General features: G+C 38.6%; 1 protein-coding gene across 5 annotated transcripts; it reads right to left on the reverse strand.

The window, feature by feature from the left end:
- Window positions 1-5,953: 5,953 nt before the first annotated feature.
- abi3b (ABI family, member 3b) lies at window positions 5,954-18,376 on the reverse strand. Of its 5 annotated transcripts, none has more exons than XM_087275798.1 (6): window positions 18,167-18,376; window positions 14,618-14,785; window positions 11,339-11,533; window positions 8,979-9,058; window positions 8,504-8,874; window positions 5,954-6,419 (listed from the first exon to the last, which is right to left on the reverse strand). In XM_087275798.1, the coding sequence occupies exons 1-6, from the start codon at window positions 18,296-18,298 to the stop codon at window positions 6,202-6,204; spliced, it is 1,164 nt and encodes a 387-aa protein (XP_087131924.1). In that variant the 5' UTR covers window positions 18,299-18,376; the 3' UTR covers window positions 5,954-6,201. The 5 variants fall into 5 exon arrangements, with proteins under 5 accessions (XP_087131924.1, XP_087131923.1, XP_087131925.1 ...); XM_087275797.1 differs by having other exon boundaries at window positions 5,954-6,503; XM_087275799.1 differs by having other exon boundaries at window positions 5,954-6,543.
- Between the last annotated feature and the right edge of the window lie 2,730 nt (window positions 18,377-21,106).

Genomic DNA, 21,106 nt, shown 5'->3' on the forward strand with positions numbered 1-21,106 from the left:
AATGTACTTTTTGTTTTTACAAGAGACTAGAAAACTGTCAAGCTTTACCTTATTGTTATTATAATTTTTGATCATCATTATTTTTTTATTATTACTAAAATGGCCCAATTCTGACTGGGGGAAGTTGAATGTGCTGGCCAGTTTACTCATAATTTGCCTAATAAATGACAATGGGCTTTTTTTTTCTAGTGATATAAAATGTAATAAACTTGTATTTTAAAAATAAGTTTTGTTTTGGAACATCAAAAAGTGTGACAAAAAGAGGAAGATGATGAAGAAGATGACCTCCAAGTCCGAGGCTATGGTGCTCCACCGGAAAAAGGTGGCTTGCCATCTCCAGGTTGGAGGAAAGTCCTTACCCCAGGTGGAGGAGTTTAAGTATCTTGGCGTCGACAAACTTGGACGGTAAAAAAGGTGCACAACCTAAAGAAACCAACCAATAGTATCTGATGTTTTTGCTAAAATTACTAAGTACTAGTGTGAAAGTAAAAGATTGAAGCAGTCTACTGGCTCTCTGTCCCGAGCGCATGACAGTGTGTGTACGTCTGTGTCTGTGTGTGTGCCTGTGTGTGAACGTGTGGTCACGTGATGAGCTGCTCAAAAATACTAAACGCCAGAGTGGATGTTGATCATTTTCGTTCTTAAATGCTAAACTAAGATCTATTAGTGTAAACAGGGCCCGAGCCTGTATTTTTTGTGAGCAGATTTGCAACGAGGGCGGCTGGGCGGGGCGTAGAATCGCGATGCCGGCTCAGCATTGTGGTGTCTGTCGGCCATCGGCGATGGATGAAGGCATCTTCTATCGACCCAACCCTAATTCTTTATCAAATATTTCTTAAGTGAAATTTAATGAAGCAAATATTTTTTTTTAGTATTTTTCCAAATATTTTTTCTTCTAGAGAAAGTGGTTTGTTCTGTAGAGAATCGAAACAAAATATTGCTTAAGAGAGCTTATATCATTGAACTTAAACTGGCTTTAAAAAAAATTAAAACTGCTTTTATTCTAGTCAAAATAAAACTACTAAGAATTTCATCAGAAGAAAAAATATTATCGGAAATACTGTGAAAATTTCTTTGCTCAATTACAGTAAATAGCACTTTTGTCAAATAGTCAAAGATTAAACATTTGACAGGAGGGCTAATAATTTTTTACTTCAACTGCATACTGTGGCGAGATAGAGGGAAAACACACACACTTCAATGTTGGTGTTACAAACAATTTCCCGCTCCGGGGAGAAAATGCGGTTGAGTGAGAATTCTGGTAAAGGATCGGTCAACTGCAGGAGACAGACAGACAGACAGACAGACAGACAGACAGACAGACAGACAGACAGACAGACAGACAGACAGACAGACAGACAGACAGACAGACAGACAGACAGACAGACAGACAGACAGACATTAGCGCAGGGAGTCATTCGGTCAAATGAAGCTCGCACTCCTCCTGTTTGGTGGTGGCTTATATCTGTGCCTCTTGATGAGCGCCAGCTGTGAGCGATCCGCTGTGATGAGGTGACAGCTGGGGTTATCCCGGGACCATGGCGACGTGGCATCAGTATACTCGCCACAATACATATTTATTTATTTGTTCAAAACCTTTTTGAGTTTACCTTTCTGTTGAACACGAAAGAAGATATTTTGAAGAAAGCTGAAAACCTGTAACCATTGACTTCCATAGTAGGAAAACAAATACAATGGAAGTCAATGGTTACCTTCAAAATGTCTTCTTCTGTGTTTAACAAAATAAAAAACTCATAATTAAATAAGTAAATTACATTTTTTTGGGGTGAGCTTTCCCCTTAGCTCAGAAAGAGAGAGAGAGTGTGAAAAACCATTTTTGAACATGATAGAGCTGTTTAACATAAAAAGTGGAACTTGGAGGGAAAAGATGTATAAAAACATATAATTTAACCCCATTAAAGAGCGGCTTATTCTTCGAAAAAGATCAGAGTTGTTAGTGGAAACAGATCAAAGTGATGGTTAAGCTCATCTCTAATTAAGTATTCCCTCAAATGAATCTTCTGGATGAAAGCAGAAGCCGCTCTTACTCTGAGGTCCACTAATCAGTCTCTCCACTGCTTTGATGATCTTGTGTCTGTGGCCGTAAGCGTTAATGCCGATCTACTTTAGCTCTTTGTGTCCCATTTCCACCAGGACGTCCAGCGTTATCTAACAAATTGCCGGGAGATTGTGTTGGACAGACCCATATTAGCATGACACCTCCAGACATGAGACTGAAGAACAATTACTCCACCACACATTCTTCTAACAGTACAATAATATCTGAATATTTCAGCAAACCTGTTAAACACTGTTATTACATTTATGAAATTATAATTAGACACAGTTGAAGTCAAAATTATTATTAGCCCTCTTGAATTATTAGCCCCCTGTATATTTTATTTGCCCTAATTTCTGTTAAGCGGATATTTTGTCAACACATTTCTAAACAAATTAGTTTTCATAACTCATTTTTAATACATGATTTCTTTTATCTTTTCCATGATGACAGCACATAATATTTTACTAGATCGTTTTCAGAATACTAGTATTAAAGTGACATTTAAGGCTTAATTAGGTTATAGGCAAGTTAGGTAATTATGCAAGCTATTGTAAAATGATGGTTTGCTCTGTAGATAACTGCAAAATTATTGCTTAAGGGGGCTTATAATATTGACCTTAAAATGTTTTCAAAAATGTAGAGATGTAGTTTTACCAATGCAGAAGTATATTTTGCCCTTGATGGCGGCCTCATGAGTCGGGGTGTAATTCCAATTGTCTCTGGAGTTCGCTTTAGCCCCATGTCGCAGGAGCAGTTTGACCACCTCAGCATGACCAAACGACAAGAGCTCCATCATCACAAGCATGAACATCTGCTCCATAACAAAGGAGAAAGTCCACCATATCTCCATGGCCAAACCCTGCAAGAGAATAATAATTAGATAACAATTTGTTAACTTGTACTTTGAAAAATAAACAATATATATATATATATATATATATTCTCGTAGCAGTGCGATATGGCTGTATATCGGCACTGGTGGGAGGCGTGCATTGTTAGTGCCCTCACCAGTGCTGATATACAGCCATATTGCACTGCCATGAGTGTGATATTGCGTTTAAACAACAGTTTGACGGCATAATTGTGTATACAAAAACAAAATCAAACATGGAGATTCTCAAAAACCCTTTTATATGAGGAACTACTTTCTTCCATGTTGGCTTCAAATCATAAGCTGACATTTAAACAGCTAAGCTAGCATCTTTTAAACTTTAGATCTGTAGTGTCTGCTTTTTGCTGGCTGTATGTGGGCGGAGTAATACACAAAGGGTAAAGAGGCTGTACAGATGCTGATATTATTTAAACGTATCATGGCTATCAGCCAATCAGATTCGAGAAACAAACAGAACTGCTGTATAAATATATATATATATATATATATATATATATATATATATATATATATATATATATATATATATATATATATAAAAATTGAAAATAGTTTAATGTTAAAAATTAAATAATGAGTACATTTTTATTTTGGGTGAACTACTGTATCCCTTTAAGAACAAGGTGTTCTTAATAGTTTATACCTGCACAAATTACACAAATAAAAAGAGTAATGAACAAATTTTTAAAGTAATTAAAGCAAATTTTTGCTAACTATTTTTAATTATGCAAATACATTATAGTTCATTTGAATTGAATAATGATTCAAATGAAAGCCTACTGAGCTTCTTTTCCCGCTCCAGTTCTCCGGTTCTGCAGGCCTCCATTACAGCTTCCATTGCTGGTCGGAGGAAGCGGGACTCTCCGGGACCCCCAAGAGCCGCCCGAATGCCATGGATGGGCTGGCGGGGGCAGACAGCGAGAGATGCGGGAGACACACCGTCCCGAAGTCTTGACGCGCAGGACGGAATAAAGATCTCTTAAAAAAAAGAACGATCGGAGAGGGCGGGCTCTGAACTCGTCTCCTATTGGATAAATTATGAATACTTTTTCAGGAGGTTTTGGAAGACACTTGATTTTTTTATCACATGGGCATTTTTTAAAACGATATTAAAGTGATGGCTCACCAAAAGATTTTAATAAGTCTGTAATTACTTACTGACTTTATTCTAATATGCAGGTTATTATATGCTCCACCAGCTCTACTCAGCCAGTTTTGATTCTGTCAGCTTTGTTTCTAAAAGAATTAATAAACTATCATGCCTGAGAACAATGTTTTGAGTCAAGTTTTAAAAATGTTTTGTAGCAGGTAATAAGTGGGATAAAGAATGGTTGTTTTCCAGAATGGTTGTTTTAACAGAATAAAGTCCTTCAATCTTAAACAGTGGCTCTACTTTGTATCGGACTGACGACAAGCCTGTCAGACTTTATTTTACAATTAAATTTACAAACAAAGATCAAGAAAACTTGAAACTGGTAACTATTGACTTCCAAAGTTGTTTTTCTTTACATAAACGTCAATAGTATCTTTAAAATATCCTATTCTGTGTTCAACAGAATGAAGAAACTCATACAGAACCAAATTGTGAGTATAGTGAGTAAATAAATATTTTTTTGGGGTGAACTATTTTTTTTAAATCACTATAAACCATAAACCAAAACAGCTATTTACAATATGACAAAGAAAATTTTGTTTTATAAATGGCAGTTGTGGGTAAAATAATAATAATATTTTTTTAGACAAAACAGTGATGATAATCATTGATTGCTACAAGCTTTTTAAGAGTCCAATATTTTAATTAAATATGGACAAAATGGTTAATAACCAGTCCTCCTTTTGTTAGTTTGCAGTGTATTTTTAAATCAACCCAGCTTAAATGTATCAGTCTTATCATTCAGGTGATAAAATGACAATGTCTACTGCTTAAAAAGACAAATAAATGTTATTTTCAAACCAATCACAGTTTATTAATTCTTTATTAAAACCAAAATTTTTAGCCCCCCTGTTTAATTTTGTCCCCAATTTCTGTTTAACGAAGAGAAGATTTTTTCAAGACATTTCTAAACATAAAAGTTTTAATAACTCATTTCTAATTACTGATTTATTTTATCGTTGCAATCATGACAGTTAATAATATTTTACTACATATTTTTCAAGACACTTCTATACAGTTTAAAATGACATTTAAAGGCTTAACATGGGTTAATTAGGTTAACTAGACAGGTTAGGGCAGGGGTCACCATCATTTTTGGAAACTGAGAGCTACTTCTTGGGTATCGATTAGTGTGAAGGGCTACCAGTTATTAAATAATGCATTTTTCTTAATTTACTTTTAATTATATGTTATTATTAATAATTAATAATATTCATATATGTGAAGACATATCAATAAATATCAATATGAATCACATCATTTGTCTGAAATTGTTTTTAAAGTTTTTTTTAAATATATAACTTAAAGTATTTTTAAATTTACACCAATGCAAGTGTGATTTAAAAAGAATACCTATAAAAATATTAGATGCAGCTTACTTATATGTGGTGCTATGGTGAGCTATTTTTAGAACAGGCCCGCGGGCAACTCATATGAACCTGGAGGGCTACCTGGTGCCCACGGGCACCATGTTGGTGACCCCTGGGTTAGTGTAATTAGGCAAGTTATTGTATAATCATGGTCTGTTCTGTAGACTATTGAAAAACTATATAGACTAAATGGGCTAAGAATTTTGACCTTAAAATGGTGCTAAAATTTTTTTTTAAAACTGCTTTTATTCTAGCCAAAATAAAACAAATAAGACAGAAAAAAATATTATTAGACATACTGTGAAAATGTTCTTGCTCTGTTTATATATATATATATATATATATATATATATATATATATATATATATATATATATATATATATATATATATATATATATATATATAAGTGTGAAGTGTGTATATATATATATATAGTTGGAAAGACACTTAGACATTAATCACACAATAAAGCATTTAAAAAGATTTCCTCTTGTTTTTATGAGCATCATAAAACGGGTAAAAACATGTTGATTATTACACACTTTAATCTGCTTTAAAAACACAACACAGTTTATACATAAACTAAACTACAAGCATTTATAACATTTATGTAACATTTATAAAAATAAAAGTTTATACAGTTTAGTAAAAATGATATAAAAAACACCTATCCCAATTATTTCACATCCACTTACATGAAATTAATATTGAAATTCACAATTTAAAATGGGGGAGGTGGAGGAGGAGGAGGTGGAAGAAATTTTCCTCCAAGAGGAGGAGGAGGTGGTGGCGGTGGTGCCATGGAGGCATTTTGTGGAGGTGGAGGTGCTGGTGGAGGAAGTGATGACCCAGTGTAACCAGGAGGAGGCGGTGGTGGAGGCGGGATACACATATTACCTGGAGGAGGAGGTGGTGGTGGAGGTGGGACGCCCATATTACCTGGAGGAGGAGGTGGTGGTGGAGGTGGGACGCCCATATTACCTGGAGGAGGTGGTGGTGGGGGAGGTAGGACACCCATATTACCTGGAGGAAGAAATGGTGGAGGTGGGACACCCATATTACACTCAAACAAAACAAGTGTAAAGTTTTTTATTGGGACAGCTTAAATTTGTAAAAACGATTAAGTTAACTTTACACTCACAGTTGTCTTAAACCATGCCCAGTCATAACTGGCCCCCCCTACCCTCTCCTCATCGACCTGTACTCACATTGCAATTTTACCTTCCGAGTCAGAGCACGCTCAGAGCACGTCACAGAGACTGGTGACTGCTTTATTTATATTGTTTTGTATGATTTGAACCGTACGTTCACACCGAAAGCGGCGACAGCGTCAAAGTAGCCGGAAGTCATTCATTTTCAATGAGAGCCGGCGGCGATAGGCGGCGATAAGCGGCGAGGAGCAGCGCGGCGCGTCTTCGCCGGCGTGAGCGTCGAGGAGAGTTGAAATGAAGTCAACTTTATGGTAATGAGCTATGACGCGGTTCGGCGGCAAGCACTCAGAATGAAGACGTCCATCGCTTGATAGCAGTTCAGAGAACACAGACCTGTGAACTTTGGTTCGGACCACAGTTGTTCCCAAGGGTTTGATTATTGCGGTCGCCGGATTTCTAATTATTTCTAATTTTTTCCTACAGGAACATGCATTAAATAAGTTACTGGCGACTTACTGATGTTCAATAATGTTATATAAATTTATCTTAAAAAAGCGGGAATCTCACGTGATGTGACAGTACAAAACAGTACTGCTGCTTCAGGATGTTTCAGACATATGGACACATATTGGATAAATAGAGCAAAGCCACACCACACGCAACTTGATCTTCCATTGTTGTATGAATTTGATAAGAAGTGCGCAACATTTTCACGCTAGAAACATGTTTTATGCAGGAATGTAACTGATATGCTGCAACGGCTCCTTTAAATACGAGATCAATGTAGCGAGTTTTGACGCTCTCGCCGCAGGAGCTGAAGGCAGAGAGCGTTGTCGCCAGGGCGGCCAGAGCGACCTTGGACGCTCTCGCCGCTTTCGGTGTGAACGTACGGTAAGTTGTTTGGGCTGCGAGGACACAGTCAAATCTTTCGCTGAACAGATCCATCACTTTTCATTCATTGATTCCTTTTATTCATCAACGGAATAAACAGAGGAACAAACTGCCAACTTTTACACAGCGAATGCCCTTCCAGCGCAACCCATCTCTGGGAAACATCCACACACATTCATTCACACTCATACACTACGGACAATTTTAGCCTCAGCTGTACTGCATGTCTTTGGACTGTGGGGGAAACGGGAGCACCCGGAGGAAACCCATGCGAACACAGGGAGAACATGCAAACTCCACACAGAAATGCCAACTGACCCAGCCGAGACTCGAACCAGCCACCTTCTTGCTGTGAGGCGACAGCACTAGCTACTGCCCCACTTCATCGCCCCTACTCAAACTATACATTTCGAAAATAAAGCGCAGCAGGGGCTGAAAAACAATGTTTGAGGTCACTGCAAACAGCAACAGTCAGTTCAGGAGGCGTGAATTAATTTAGCTAAACTACAACATGGTCATCTTCTAGAAATATTACTAATGATCCATCAGGTAATGTTTTCCCTCCCTCTCTCTTTCTCTCTTTCTTCAAGGAGGTCTTGGTATGATTTTTTGGTCGGCTTTCAGTGCGCACTCGAGTACGATTGCTACATTCACACCAGCCCAAACGAACCGCACCAAGAGGGAAAACAAACTCTAGTGTGATACAACGGAACAAAACAAGGCAGGTGTGAAAGCACCCTAAACGTAAATGTAATTTCCATGACTTTTCCAAGACCTTGTGGGTTTTTCTGTTTTTCCAAAGCTTATCCAGGTCAAAATTCCACGACTTTTCCAGGTTTTTCATGACCGTATGAACCCTGCTAGTTTAATTCCAGTTTCGGAACAAAACAATCGCTCTACTGGTGTGAAAGCATCCTTAATGGATTTGTTTTGAGGCAACATGAAGGAATTGTGTGGAATCAAGCATTTTTTACAGTGTACCTGGAGGAGGAGGTGGTGGAGGTGGGACACTCATATTTCCAGGAGGAGGAGGAGGAGGTGGTGCTGTCATTGTGGTGTTTGTGCCAGGTGGAGGTGGTGGAGGGGGAACCAAAGAGCCTCCATACACAGAACCAGGTGGAGGAGGAGATGGAGGAGGTGGTGGAGGTGGAGCGTCTCCCATGTCATCATCTGGCAGAAGTGGAGGAGGCAGCATGGAGAGGTCGGGATAGGCAAACGGAGGCAGAGACGGAGAGCGAACAGACAGTGGTGAAGGAGAGGGTGAAGCTGGAGAGAAATCAGGTGGAGCTGCGACACTAGAACCCACTGAGGCAGGAACAGATGGCGGAGGAACAGCGATACCCAAAAAAGACCTGAAACCACAGCAAATGCATCAGATTTTTTGAGGATAATGTCAAAATGAAGTCCACCCGAAACATTTGTAACTTTGAGAATGTCACCAGCATTTATAACACACCAGTTAAAGGTGCTGGTCTCCTGTGTGCTGAGCTGTACAGACATAGAGTCCTCATAGTCGCTTTCTGTCTTTGTCTCTTCCTGCGGTGACACAGTTCAATAATAAAAATGTACATAAATAAATCAGAAAAACTGTCGCAGTTTGAGGGCAAAAAATATTTTGTGAATATACAGGGTGAGCTATTTTTATGGATACACATTAATAAAATGGGAATGGTTGGTGATATTAACGTCCTGTTTGTGAAACATTAGCCCCTTTCACACATACAGACCTTTCCGGAAAATTGCCGGCAATTTTCCGGAAAGGTCTGTATGTGTGAACAGGTCCTTTTTGAAAATACCGGTAAATTCGTTCTGGCTATTTTCCGGAAAGAGAAGTTGTAACATTACCGGCAATTTGCCGGAAAGCTGCGCTGTGTGAATGCAGAAGGAAGATTCCCGTAATAAGCGCGTGCACGTCTAGAACGTGCTGACGTGAAACGTCTGCTTTAGCCAATCACAACAGTCAGACGCATTTACGTCCGCGCGGTTTGTGAGGATAAAAGCCTTTGAATATTTTTCCATACACATTTAGCTGCTAGAAGTTAGTCAGATTACGTTTGTATGTTCTTCTTAATGCCAACTGTGTAAATAATCATCGATGAGATGCTTATAATAAGCCGTTGTTTGTTTACCTTCAAGCTTTGCGTGCGCATATGAGCGCCTGCACACGCAGATATTATGAACATCTCGACATGAGAAAGTGATCCTGCGAAAGTTGTTCACAATATTGATCATCCACAGAGTTTGTAATTTAGTCAAATGTTTACAAATACAAGCGCAGCCGTTTAAAGCTCATTTGTGGTGAATGATGTCAGAATTTACCGGTATTTTGGAATGGATGTGTGAATGCTCTTTTCCGGAAAATTTCCGTAACGTCCTCGCCTGTGTGAACAGCGCTTTTTTGAATATACCGGTAAAGTCTTTCCGGAAATTTTCCAGATATTTACCGGTATCACTGTGTGAAAGGGGCTATTAGTATATGTGAGGGGGCAAACTTTTCAAGATGAGTGGTGACCATAGTGGCCATTTTGAAGTCAGCCGTGTTGGATCCAACTTTAGTGTTTTCAATACCCTGCTGAAAAATCCAGCTTAAACTAGCCTAGGCTGATTGGCTGGTTTTAGCTGGTTGACCAGCCTGGTTTTAGAGGGGTTTTGACCATTTCCAGGCTGGTTTCCAGCCATTTCCAGCCTGGTTTTAGCTGGTCAGGCTGGAGAATGACCAGCCAAATCCAGCTAAAACCAGCTTGACCAGCCTGGTTTAAGCTAGATATACCTGGTTTTGCCTGGACTCCCAGCTTGGCAAGGCTGGTCAAGCTGGTTTTAGCTGGTCATCTACCTGCCTGACCAGCTAAGACCAGGCTGGAAATGGCTGGAAACCACTCTGGAAGTGGCCAAAACCCCTCTAAAACCAGCCTGGTCGACCAGCTAAAACCAGCCAACCAGCCTAGGCTGGTTGAAGCTGGATTTTTCAGCAGGGTAGGAAAAGGGTTATTTGACACATCAAACTTATTGGGAATTTTACAAGAAAAACAATGGTGTGCTTGGTTTTAATGTAACTTTATTCTTTCATGAGTTATTTACAAGTTTCTGATCACTTATAAAATGTTTTCAATGTGCTGCTTATTGTGTTGGATTGTTATTGCAACCCTCTTCTCCCTCTCTTTACACACTAATAGCAAAATCGCAGGAGAAATGCCAGCATAGGCTTCCAGTATCCAGTTTCAGGTGCTGCACATCTTGTCTCTTCACACCATAGACAACAAAGATAGTGGCGCCATTCTTCATCAATGGAAACCTCAAGGCCACTGGATATTTGAAATGGCTACATGATGATGTGTTTCCCTCTTTGTGCACTGAAGCTGGCACGCTCCCTGTGCTTTTTCAGCAAGATGGTGCACCACCACATTATGGGTGTCAGGTCCAAGCATTCCTAGATGAACATTTTCCTGAAAAATGGACTGGTCATCGTGGGTCAGTTGAATGGCCCCCAACGTCTCATGATCTGACCCCCTTAGACTTTTATCTTTGTGGTCATCTGAAGGCAATTGTCTATTGTGTGACATTAAAACCAAGCACACCATTGTTTTTGAAGTTTGATGTGTCACATGACCCTTTTCCTATTGAAAAAAAAAAAGTTTGATCCAAGATGGCCACTATGGTCACCACCCATCTTGAAAAGTTTGCCCCCTCACTTATACTAATGTGTCACAAACAGGACGTTAATATCACCAACCATTCCCAGTTTATTAAGGTGTATCCATATAAACTGCCCACCCTGTACTTTACTACTGATCAAATATGAGAAATGTAAATATTTACAGTTTTATTGCCTTGCCAGTGTCCGTGGCCCAGTTTGTCCAAGCAGCTGTAGGATATGGGAACACGTCTGTAACCACGAAACGGCTCCAGTCCTTTTGCAGGAGGAACCACCTTCTGGGTCCTGGGAACTTTTGCCTGTTTGGTGAGCACTCCGATCTCTCCCCGAGCAATCTTTTCCTTGTACATGGCCACTGTCTGAATATAAATACTCACATTAAAGGGTCATGAAACACCAAAACACATTTTTTTTGAGCTGTTGACAGTGGTATATGTGTCCCACACTGCTAAAACACAATTAGGACACATATATTTCACTAAAAAGTGAAAATTTGTTGTTTTTGCGGTAAATCAAGCAAATTTGTACTTCCGGTTCGAAACGAATTTATGAAGCTGCGTCACGGCCATGAGATCTAAAGCAGGTCGCACACCAGAAGCGACGCTCGGCGGCGCGCCGCGCAGCGCCACGTATTTTAGAATTCTAATTATAGGTTTCTATCAGGATACACACACCGGCGCCGCAAGTCGGCGGCTGTCGGCGGCGCCCGGCGACGGCTCAGGACGCAGTTCATTTTTCAGCCGCGCCACAGAGCGCCATCTGATTAGTTTCATGTTAAATATCATTCGAATGTGCGCGTCTGGTGTGCGATACTTTAATCTGTCATGTACGCGCCGTGTCGCGGCGCCGAGCGGCGCTTCTGGTGTGCGACCTGCTTTAGCGTGTATTCCAGCGTGTAGACTGGACCTCTGTACCTGGGAGTATCTTATGACGTCTCTGAGTGTGCTGCATTAATGCATGAGTAAGACTTGGTTCAAACCAATCAGCGTGCTCTATTGTGTATGCGCTGCAACTTCATTAATATGCATGCTAGCTTCGAAGGCTGTACCTGTGTTCAGACGGCAGAGTGACGACACGTTGTGTTGCCAAAAGAAGTGGGAAATGAATAAGAATTGTTTGGAGATACGGTTCGTCAGTGTTGTTTTTATAATGTGCTGCAGTGAAGGTTTTGTTTTCATTTTCTCTCTATGAGAGCGCTGCTGGACTCACGTGTGGATCAGTGCACGCGTCACAAATACGTTTGTACGGAACATTGTTTACCCGAGAGCTTTTCGCATCAGGAAATTGTGAAATCCGGAGTTTCTGCTCGTGTTGAAGAAGATTTCTATTCTCTCAGTGTGAAGTATTTTCTAAGTGTAAAGCAGTTAATTTTCTCTTCTCAAAATGTATGTAGTGTTTGCAGCAAACATGCCAGCCTGTGTTAAAAATACAGTGATATGTCTGTGTAAGATGAGTATGCCTGCACAGAAGCAACACTAGGAGAAGGCTGAGTGACTGATTGTGTAGAATAACTGAATATGTAAAGCACTGATTATATATGTTAAATACTTGTAAGAAGCTATATGTGTCAGAAGTTGGAATGAGTAACATATTATCAAGTTATTATCCTATCATGACAAATGTATGTAAACACTTAGTTCCTTTGCATAAGTTGCATCTATACTTTGCTGACATAGACCTGTAACATCTCTGCTGACATGAGCTAGTGGGCTGAGAGCCAAGAATAGCAGGACCCCTTAGACTAAAAACCTATTCAAAAATGGTCAAGAGTTAAAAAGAGACTTAGGGGTGTGTCAAATAATCCTGTATAAAAATTGTAACAAACACAGATACTTCAGAAGGTGCAGGAGAGACTTCAGAAGGTGTCCAGGAGAGACTTCAGAATGCTCTGGGGTCTGCTCTGCTCTTTCTCGGCTTTATTATGGAGAATAAAGTCTATTTTCTGATATTCAAAACCTCTGGTCTGATAATTTCTAATTGATTAGACGTCGAATTTACGACAGTGTCCTTCAAAAAAAAAGTCGCAGCTCCAGTTGGTGTTGATTGTCCTGTCTCTACAGATTTGTAAGTGTGTGCGATCAGCACCCTTTCTTTGTTCATTCAGATGGCAAAGTTATAGTTGGTATTGTCAGCAGTACTCTTTCAGTATTTGAAGACAGACCCTAGTCAAAATGATTTCTAAATTACTAAGTTTACGTAAACATCACTACAATATTATGGACTGAAAAATCCGCTGTAAATGCTGCTCTCTGAGTGTAAACACATGAACACTGCAAGCAAACTATTGCCGACCGTCGTGTTTAATTTTCACCACATTTTGTGACAGGATTGTCTACACAGACACAGCTATCTGACCTACCGAGTGCATCTGAGTTCAGTGGCGTAGTGCAAAATGCAGAGGCCCCCCTGCAGGGATCACTGACGGGGCCCCCTGACAACACAGGGAAGCGATCACAAATTAAGGAGCGGGGAAGGCAGGCGGGGTGGAGCGACAACGCGGGGAAGCCTTCACAAACTGAGGAGCGATCACAAACCGAAAGCGGCGAGAGCGTCAAAGTAGCCAGAAGTCATTCATTTTCAATGAGAACCGGCGGCGAGAAACAGCACGGCGCGTCTTCTCCGGTGTGTGAGCGTCAAGGAGAGATCAAATCAAGTCAACTGAGCTATGATATGACGCGGTTCGGCGGCAAGCAATCAGAATGAAGTAGTCCACCGCTTGAGAGGTGTTCAGAAAACACAGATCTGTGAACTTTGGTTCCGACCACATTGGTTCCCAAGAGTTTGATTATTGCGGTTGCTGGATTTTCAATTATTGAAAATCGCGACGACGCGGGGCCCCCCATCACGCGGGGCCCCACCGCTGCGTTACTGTCTGAGCTACCAAGAAATGCAGAGTTTTTTTTCTTTTATACGACATGCGGTATCAAACATTCCACCACCATTAAACACAGTCACTGTCTTTTGTTTTTCCTCTGTGAAAATCAGTAAGTGCCCCAAATGGAAACTCCCTTTTTTATTTAAATCCATCCCCTTTCCCACTACCCCGACACTCCCACCCAAACAGAGCTAGACACACCCACTTTCCTGACTTTTCCAAACTAGAGGTGTGAAAACAGCCGGCTGAAACAGGGTGTTTCATGGCTCTTTAACAGACTATTTCTAGTATTATTACTTTAGAAAGGGGTGGGGGATGGTCAGCTGAAGTATTTAAAATGTATATGTAAAAGTGTGTTTATGTGTTTTTACCCCTTATAAAAGTATTTTTGGCATAATAGGTCCCCTTTAAATGGCCTGGGAATGAGTACATTTTCATCTTAATGGGAAATATTTCTATAATGAGGAGCACCGGTGTTGTATTTCTAACACAGTCCTGACTTGCCCACAGTTGGCATTGTTTTTGCGGAGACTGTGGTGGTTTGTGTGAAGTGTTAACCGCAGCTCACCAGCGTCAGCATGTTGATGGAGGACTCCATCTGTTTGAGCTGAACCGTCTGAGTGTCCAAGAGCTTGAGCAGATTCGTGGCCAGATTGTTGATCTGATATGTGACACTGGCCAGAGCCTGAGTGGTCAGGGCTTTGGACTCCTCAATCACACTTTTGGTGTCCTCTACCTAATGGTGTAAAAAAAAAAAGATAATGATTTAGCAAAGTAAAAACTTCAGAGCTCCAGAATTCAATTTAAGTTTATTTGTGTAGCATTTTTCACAATAATTATCATTCTAAAGCAGCTTTATAAACAAGTGCACACTATTATGGTCAAAATGAGATAAGTAAAGGAATCGTGTACAGGTTGGACAGTATACAAACATAGTTAACATACAGTTATACAATATAGAGTGTTCCCAAATGGTGATGTATACACTCACTGGCCACATTATTAGGTACACCTGTTTAACTGCCTGTCCAAATTTCTGATCAGCCAATCACATGGCAGCAACTCAATGCATTTAGGCATGTATATGGTCAAGACGATCTGCTGAGCATCAAAACCGAGCATCAGAAAGGAGAAGAAAGGTGATTTAAGTGACTTAAGTGGTGTAATGGTGTGGGGGATATTTTCTTGGCACACCTTGAGCCCAATAACACCAATTGAGCATCATGTCAACGCCACAGCCTACCTGAATATTGTTGCTGACCATGTCCATCCCTTTATGACCACAGTGTACCCATCTTTTGATGGCTACTTCCAGCACAGTAACACACCATGTCATAAAGCGCAAATCCGCTCAGACAGGTTTCTTGAACATGACAATGAGTTCACAGTACTTAAATGGACTAGATCTAAACTCAGTAGAGCACCTTTGGGATGTGGTGGAACGAGAGATTCGCATCATAGATGTGCAGCCGACAAATCTGCAGCAACTGTTTGATGCAATCATGTCAATATGCAGCAAAATCTCAGGAATATTTCCAGTAGCCTGTTGAATCTATGCCATGAAGGATTAAGGCAGTTCTGAAGGCAAAAGTGGGTCCAACCCAGTACTAGTATGGTGTACCTAATAATGTGGCCGGTGAGTGTATGTTTATAATACATGTTCAAAGAAGTGTATTTGTGTATTAAATATTTGTTTTGTCCTCAAAGTCCTCAGAGGATGGGCATCATCTCTTTAAGTCTTCGCAGGGTTGGCACAATTATGGCCTGTGGATCCATCACATCTGAAGCATCATATTAAATGGCAACTTTCAGACAGTAAATAAATAAATGTCAGTAAATATAATAAACATTAGCAAGACTTGTTTAAATATTTTGAAAGACATTGGATCATTGCTGCATTAATATAATGGAAATGTAAAATATTATTACTAATTAAAATAACTGTTTTCTTTTTGTTTTAAATACATCTTATTCATGAGATGGGAATTTTCAGTATAATTACATACACTGTGAAAGCATTATATTATGCAGTTTTTGTGTTCAAAAAAACACTTTAAATAACTCAATAATTTAGCATTTATTTAAAATATATTCTTTTGTAATTTTGTAAATGTTTTTATTGTCACTTTTGAACAATTTACTGCATCTTTAGTAAAGAATATCGAAATAGTAACAATAAGTTACTATAAAAAAGAATTGACTTCAAACTTTAAAATATAACTTATAATATTATTACATAAAGTATAATTGTGTTACGTTCTGATAAAAAAAATACATCTAAATGTATTTTTAATGCCACTTTTACACTGCATTATTGTCTATTTGCTCTCTACTGTCAATTTTTGATAAATAATATATTATAAAATAAGATAAACTAATATAATATAAAATAAAATAATATAATTTAATACTAAATAATACTATATAATATAAAATAATACTATATAATATAATATAATATAATATAATATAATATAATATAATATAATATAATATAATATAATATAATATTCATTTTTTTGGGCTTAGTCCCTATATTCATCAGGGTTGCCACAGCAGAATTAACCGCCAACTTATCCAGCATATGTTTTACATTTATACACACTCATACACTACGGCCAATTTAGCTCGAACATGAACACGGGCGCGAACACGGAGAGAACATGCAAACTCCACACAGAAATGCCAACTAACCTAGCAGGGGCTCGAACCAGCGACCTTCTTGCTGTGAGGCAATTGGGCTACCCACTGCACCACCGTGCAGCCCATAATATAATAAAATATAATATGTCAGTTGACATTTCTGCATAGAGTTTGCATGTTCTCCCCGTGTTGGCGTGGGTTAAGCTCCGGTTTTCCCATTAGCCCAAAAACATGCGCTGTAAGTGAATTGAATAAACTACACTAGCCGCAGTGTTTGAGTGTGTGTGTAAGTTTGAGAGTGTATGGGTGTTTCCCAGTCTGGGTTGCATCTAGAAGGGCAAAACATGTGCAAATATGTGTAAAACATTTGCTGAAATAGCTGGCGATTCATTCCGCTGTGGCGACCCCTGATAAATAAAGAACTAAGCTGAAGGAAAATGAATGAATGAAATATATATTTTATAATATTAGCATAAAACATGTTACATTATTTAAAAAAAAAATTCTTTGATTAACAGAACATTTATTTTACATAAAGTCTTTTGCAAGTGTATATAATCATGCATTTTCTGTTACTTCAGAGAAATGTATTCCATCATTGCTGTATAAAATATTAATCTGTCTTTAAAAAAGCTGTTATGTTACTGCATGAATATAACATTGAGCCTAATATTAAATATAATCATTAATATTAAAGAACTACAGGTGATGTTGCAGTATATGAATATAAAAGCTTTTGCTAATTCAGCACAAGACAGGATTCAGAGATGGAGACCTAGATAAACATGTTAAGAACAGTTTTCATGGAGTACTGGGAACACATACCACAGCCGTGTTTAGGCATGTATGCCGTCAGTAAAAACAGCACAAAGATGGAGACTGAAAAACAGATCACTCTGAAGAAAGCTGTTTTCAGCAACCCTTGTGAATAACTCATCATTACTGGAAATAAATCAGTTAAATCAGTCGCTTTTAGTATCATACATGATGTAGTATATGAGTTTTGCAAATGAACGAATAATTAAATCCAGGCAAAACCTTTAAAAGAAGACTCAACCACACTTATAGTGACAAAAAACATTAATAGCACAATATGAATATTTACTTCAGCACTATATATGTTTATATATGTACGCTATATAAGTACATATAAACTATATAAACATCAGCACTATATGTTTTGGCCTTATGTACACTGATTTATAAGATTTTCTACATTTTTAAGTTAAATGGTTGCAAACAATTGATATGGGCTGAATTTAAACAAACAAATGAAGTCGAACATTACTAAATTTAATTGGTTTAAATTTGACCTAAATAAATAGTTTGAAACCAGTTATCTTAAAATAAATGAGTAAATCCGATGAAGCATTTTTCAGAGTAAACATAAAGTCACTTTAAGACTTTTAGGAAATATAATCTTTAAATAAAAATGTAAACAATATTCAAAGAAACAATGAAACGGCTGGCTCACATTGAGGTATTTGTTCTGACAGTAGTCGGCCACCTTGAGCAGATTGCTGTGGTTGTCGAGAAGAGCTTTCCTTGCGGTCGGAGCATCTTGGAGGATTTTGTCTATGTGTTCTTTACAGTTGTAGTCTCTCATTGTGCAGGTCTGCAGTGGAAGTTTAGTGCTGCTGGTTATGACTTCTCTCCACCGTCTCTGTAAGATTAAAGGTGAACTAGTGAATGAAGTGATGACAGGCTCTAACATGCTGAGAGAGTGGGTGTGTCTATGTGTGCATTCAGACCTCACTACTATTCAGTTGAGATCTATTTATCTGTCTGTCTGTCCATGCATATGTTCATCTGAATTTCTAACTTGCTGCCCATCTATTTCTATCTGGGTCTATCTTTCTGTTTATGTCTGTTAATATTTTCTAACTAACTAACTAACTAACTAACTAACTAACATCTATCTATCTATCTATCTATCTATCTATCTATCTATCTATCTATCTATCTATCTATCTATCTATCTATCTATCTATCTATCTATCTATCTATCTATCTATCTATCTATCTATCTATCTATCTATCTATCATCCGTCTATCTATCTATCTATCTATCTATCTATCTATCTATCTATCTATCTATCTATCTATCTATCTATCTATCTATCTATCTATCTGTGCATCCATCCATCCATCTATCCATCCATCCATCCATCCATCCATCCATCCATCCATCCATCCATCCATCCATCCATCCATCCATCCATCCATCCATCCATCCATCCATCTATCTATCTATCTATCTATCTATCTATCTATCTATCTATCTATCTATCTATCTATTATCCTTCTTTTCCTTCCATCGATCCATCCATCAGCCATCCTCTATCCATCCATCCATCAGTCCATCCATCCATCCATCCATCCATCCATCCATCCATCCATCCATCCATCCATCCATCCATCCAGCCATCCATCCATCCATCCATCCTATCTATCTATCTATCTATCTATCTATCTATCTATCTATCTATCTATCTATCTATCTATCTATCTATCTATCTATCTATCTATCTATCTATCTATCTATCTATCTATCTGTGCATCCCTCCATCCATCCATCCATCCATCCATCCATCCATCCATCCATCCATCCATCCATCCATCCATCTATCTATCTATCTATCTATCTATCTATCTATCTATCTATCTATCTATCTATCTATCTATCTATCTATCTATCTATCTATCTATCTATCTATCTGTAAATCTGATCATCTGTCTGTTCTTTGTCTGTGTATCTGAATGTCTGTCCATCTGTCTGTGTATCTGTTCATCTTTATATATGTAAATCTGTCTGTCTTTCAATCTGTCTGTACATCTGTCTCTGCATTCATCCATCTGTCTCTGTGCTTTTATTATATGGAAAACATTTCTTCAGTAAATGAAAACATAAATCCTCTTTTCTTTTTTGATGAGGTAATGTCATGGTATGGCCACAAGAGGTCACAATACTGCTGACAAAGTGTGTCTGATCCTCTATTACAGCTCAGTTAGTGAGGAATTAACTTTTCTTTTTCCTTCACGTGTTGTCAAGAGGTGTATAAAAGTATATTCAAGTCTGTTAATAGATCATTTATAATGTTCTACAATGAGCCATGTGCCTAAAGTCTGTCCAGAAAAGCAAATATTAAATATTTAACCATCCTATCAGACTTATGAGCACAAACTCCAGTAATTATTGAGCGTATATTGCTCTTAATGCCCCATCAATGTGAGCCGTACGATTTATTGATGTCTCTGATAGGATTGACTATTGCTTCTGTCAACTGATTACTGATAGATTAGCCACTACATTTTGCCTATGATTGATATTTCAAGAGCAAAGTCTGTGTGCCGCTGGGGTTAAATGATAATTAGTTATCATTATCGCTTATCTAAATGCCAGTTACGTGCATCACGTTTTTACCACAAAGGGAATACATTGTCATTTTCTTGATGCAATCAAAACACTTCTATGCTGTTTAAAGACCAAATCATTTTGCCGTCTGCATATTAACTTAATATGAAAATTACATATCTCTAATGTGTTACAATTATGCGATAACATTAAGGCTAAATCGTGAGTGCTGTTATTCTCTCTCAAGGCGGGAAAAGTGAAGATCTTTGTGATTAACCCTCGTGTGCTGTTAGCAGTGGTGGAAAGAGTACTGAAAAATCATACTCAAGTTAAAGTACCATTACTTGCCTAAAAATGTAGTGCGAGTAGAGTAAAAGTATCTGCTGTAAATATTACTCAAAGTAAGAGTAAAAAGTAGCCCTTTAAAAAGTACTCAAGAGTAGTCAGTTGTGAGTATTACGCTGTAAAAGACGATGCATTTACATGTAGTTTGTGGATGCAAAACATTCTGTAATGCGATTAGTTATTGCCCAGCAGGCACACAACGTCATAATACGGTAATAGGTTAGATTTAGGTAGTGATAGGTGACCAAAAGTCAATGTCTATCCAGCAACTAAGGACAAGACTATTTTGACATCCAATAACAGTTTATTTTAGGTTGTCAGAAAGCAATCAAAATCAAAAGTCAAGCCAATATCTTTAACCACTGTCATATTGATGTCAGGGCAATGGTTTGAACCTTGGCTCAGTTGGCTTTTCTGTGTGGAGTTCACATGTTTTCCCTGCATTTGCGTGGGTTTCCTCCGGGTGCTCCAGTTTCCCCCACAGTCCAAAGACATGGAGCCCAGGTGAATTAGGTAGGCTAAATCGTCTGTAGAGTATGAGTGTGTGTGTATGTGTGTGTGTGGATGTTTCCCAAAGATGGCTTGCCGCTGGAAGGGCATCCGCTGCGTAGAACGTGCTGCATAAGTTGGCGGTCCATTCCGCTGTGGCGACCCCGGATTAATAAAGGGACTAAGCCGACAAGAAAATGAATGAATGAATATTGATGTCAAATA

Source organism: Danio rerio, chromosome 12 (genome assembly GCF_052040795.2).
Source record: "Danio rerio strain M-AB ecotype USA chromosome 12, GRCz13ab, whole genome shotgun sequence".
Lineage (NCBI taxonomy): Eukaryota > Metazoa > Chordata > Actinopteri > Cypriniformes > Danionidae > Danio > Danio rerio.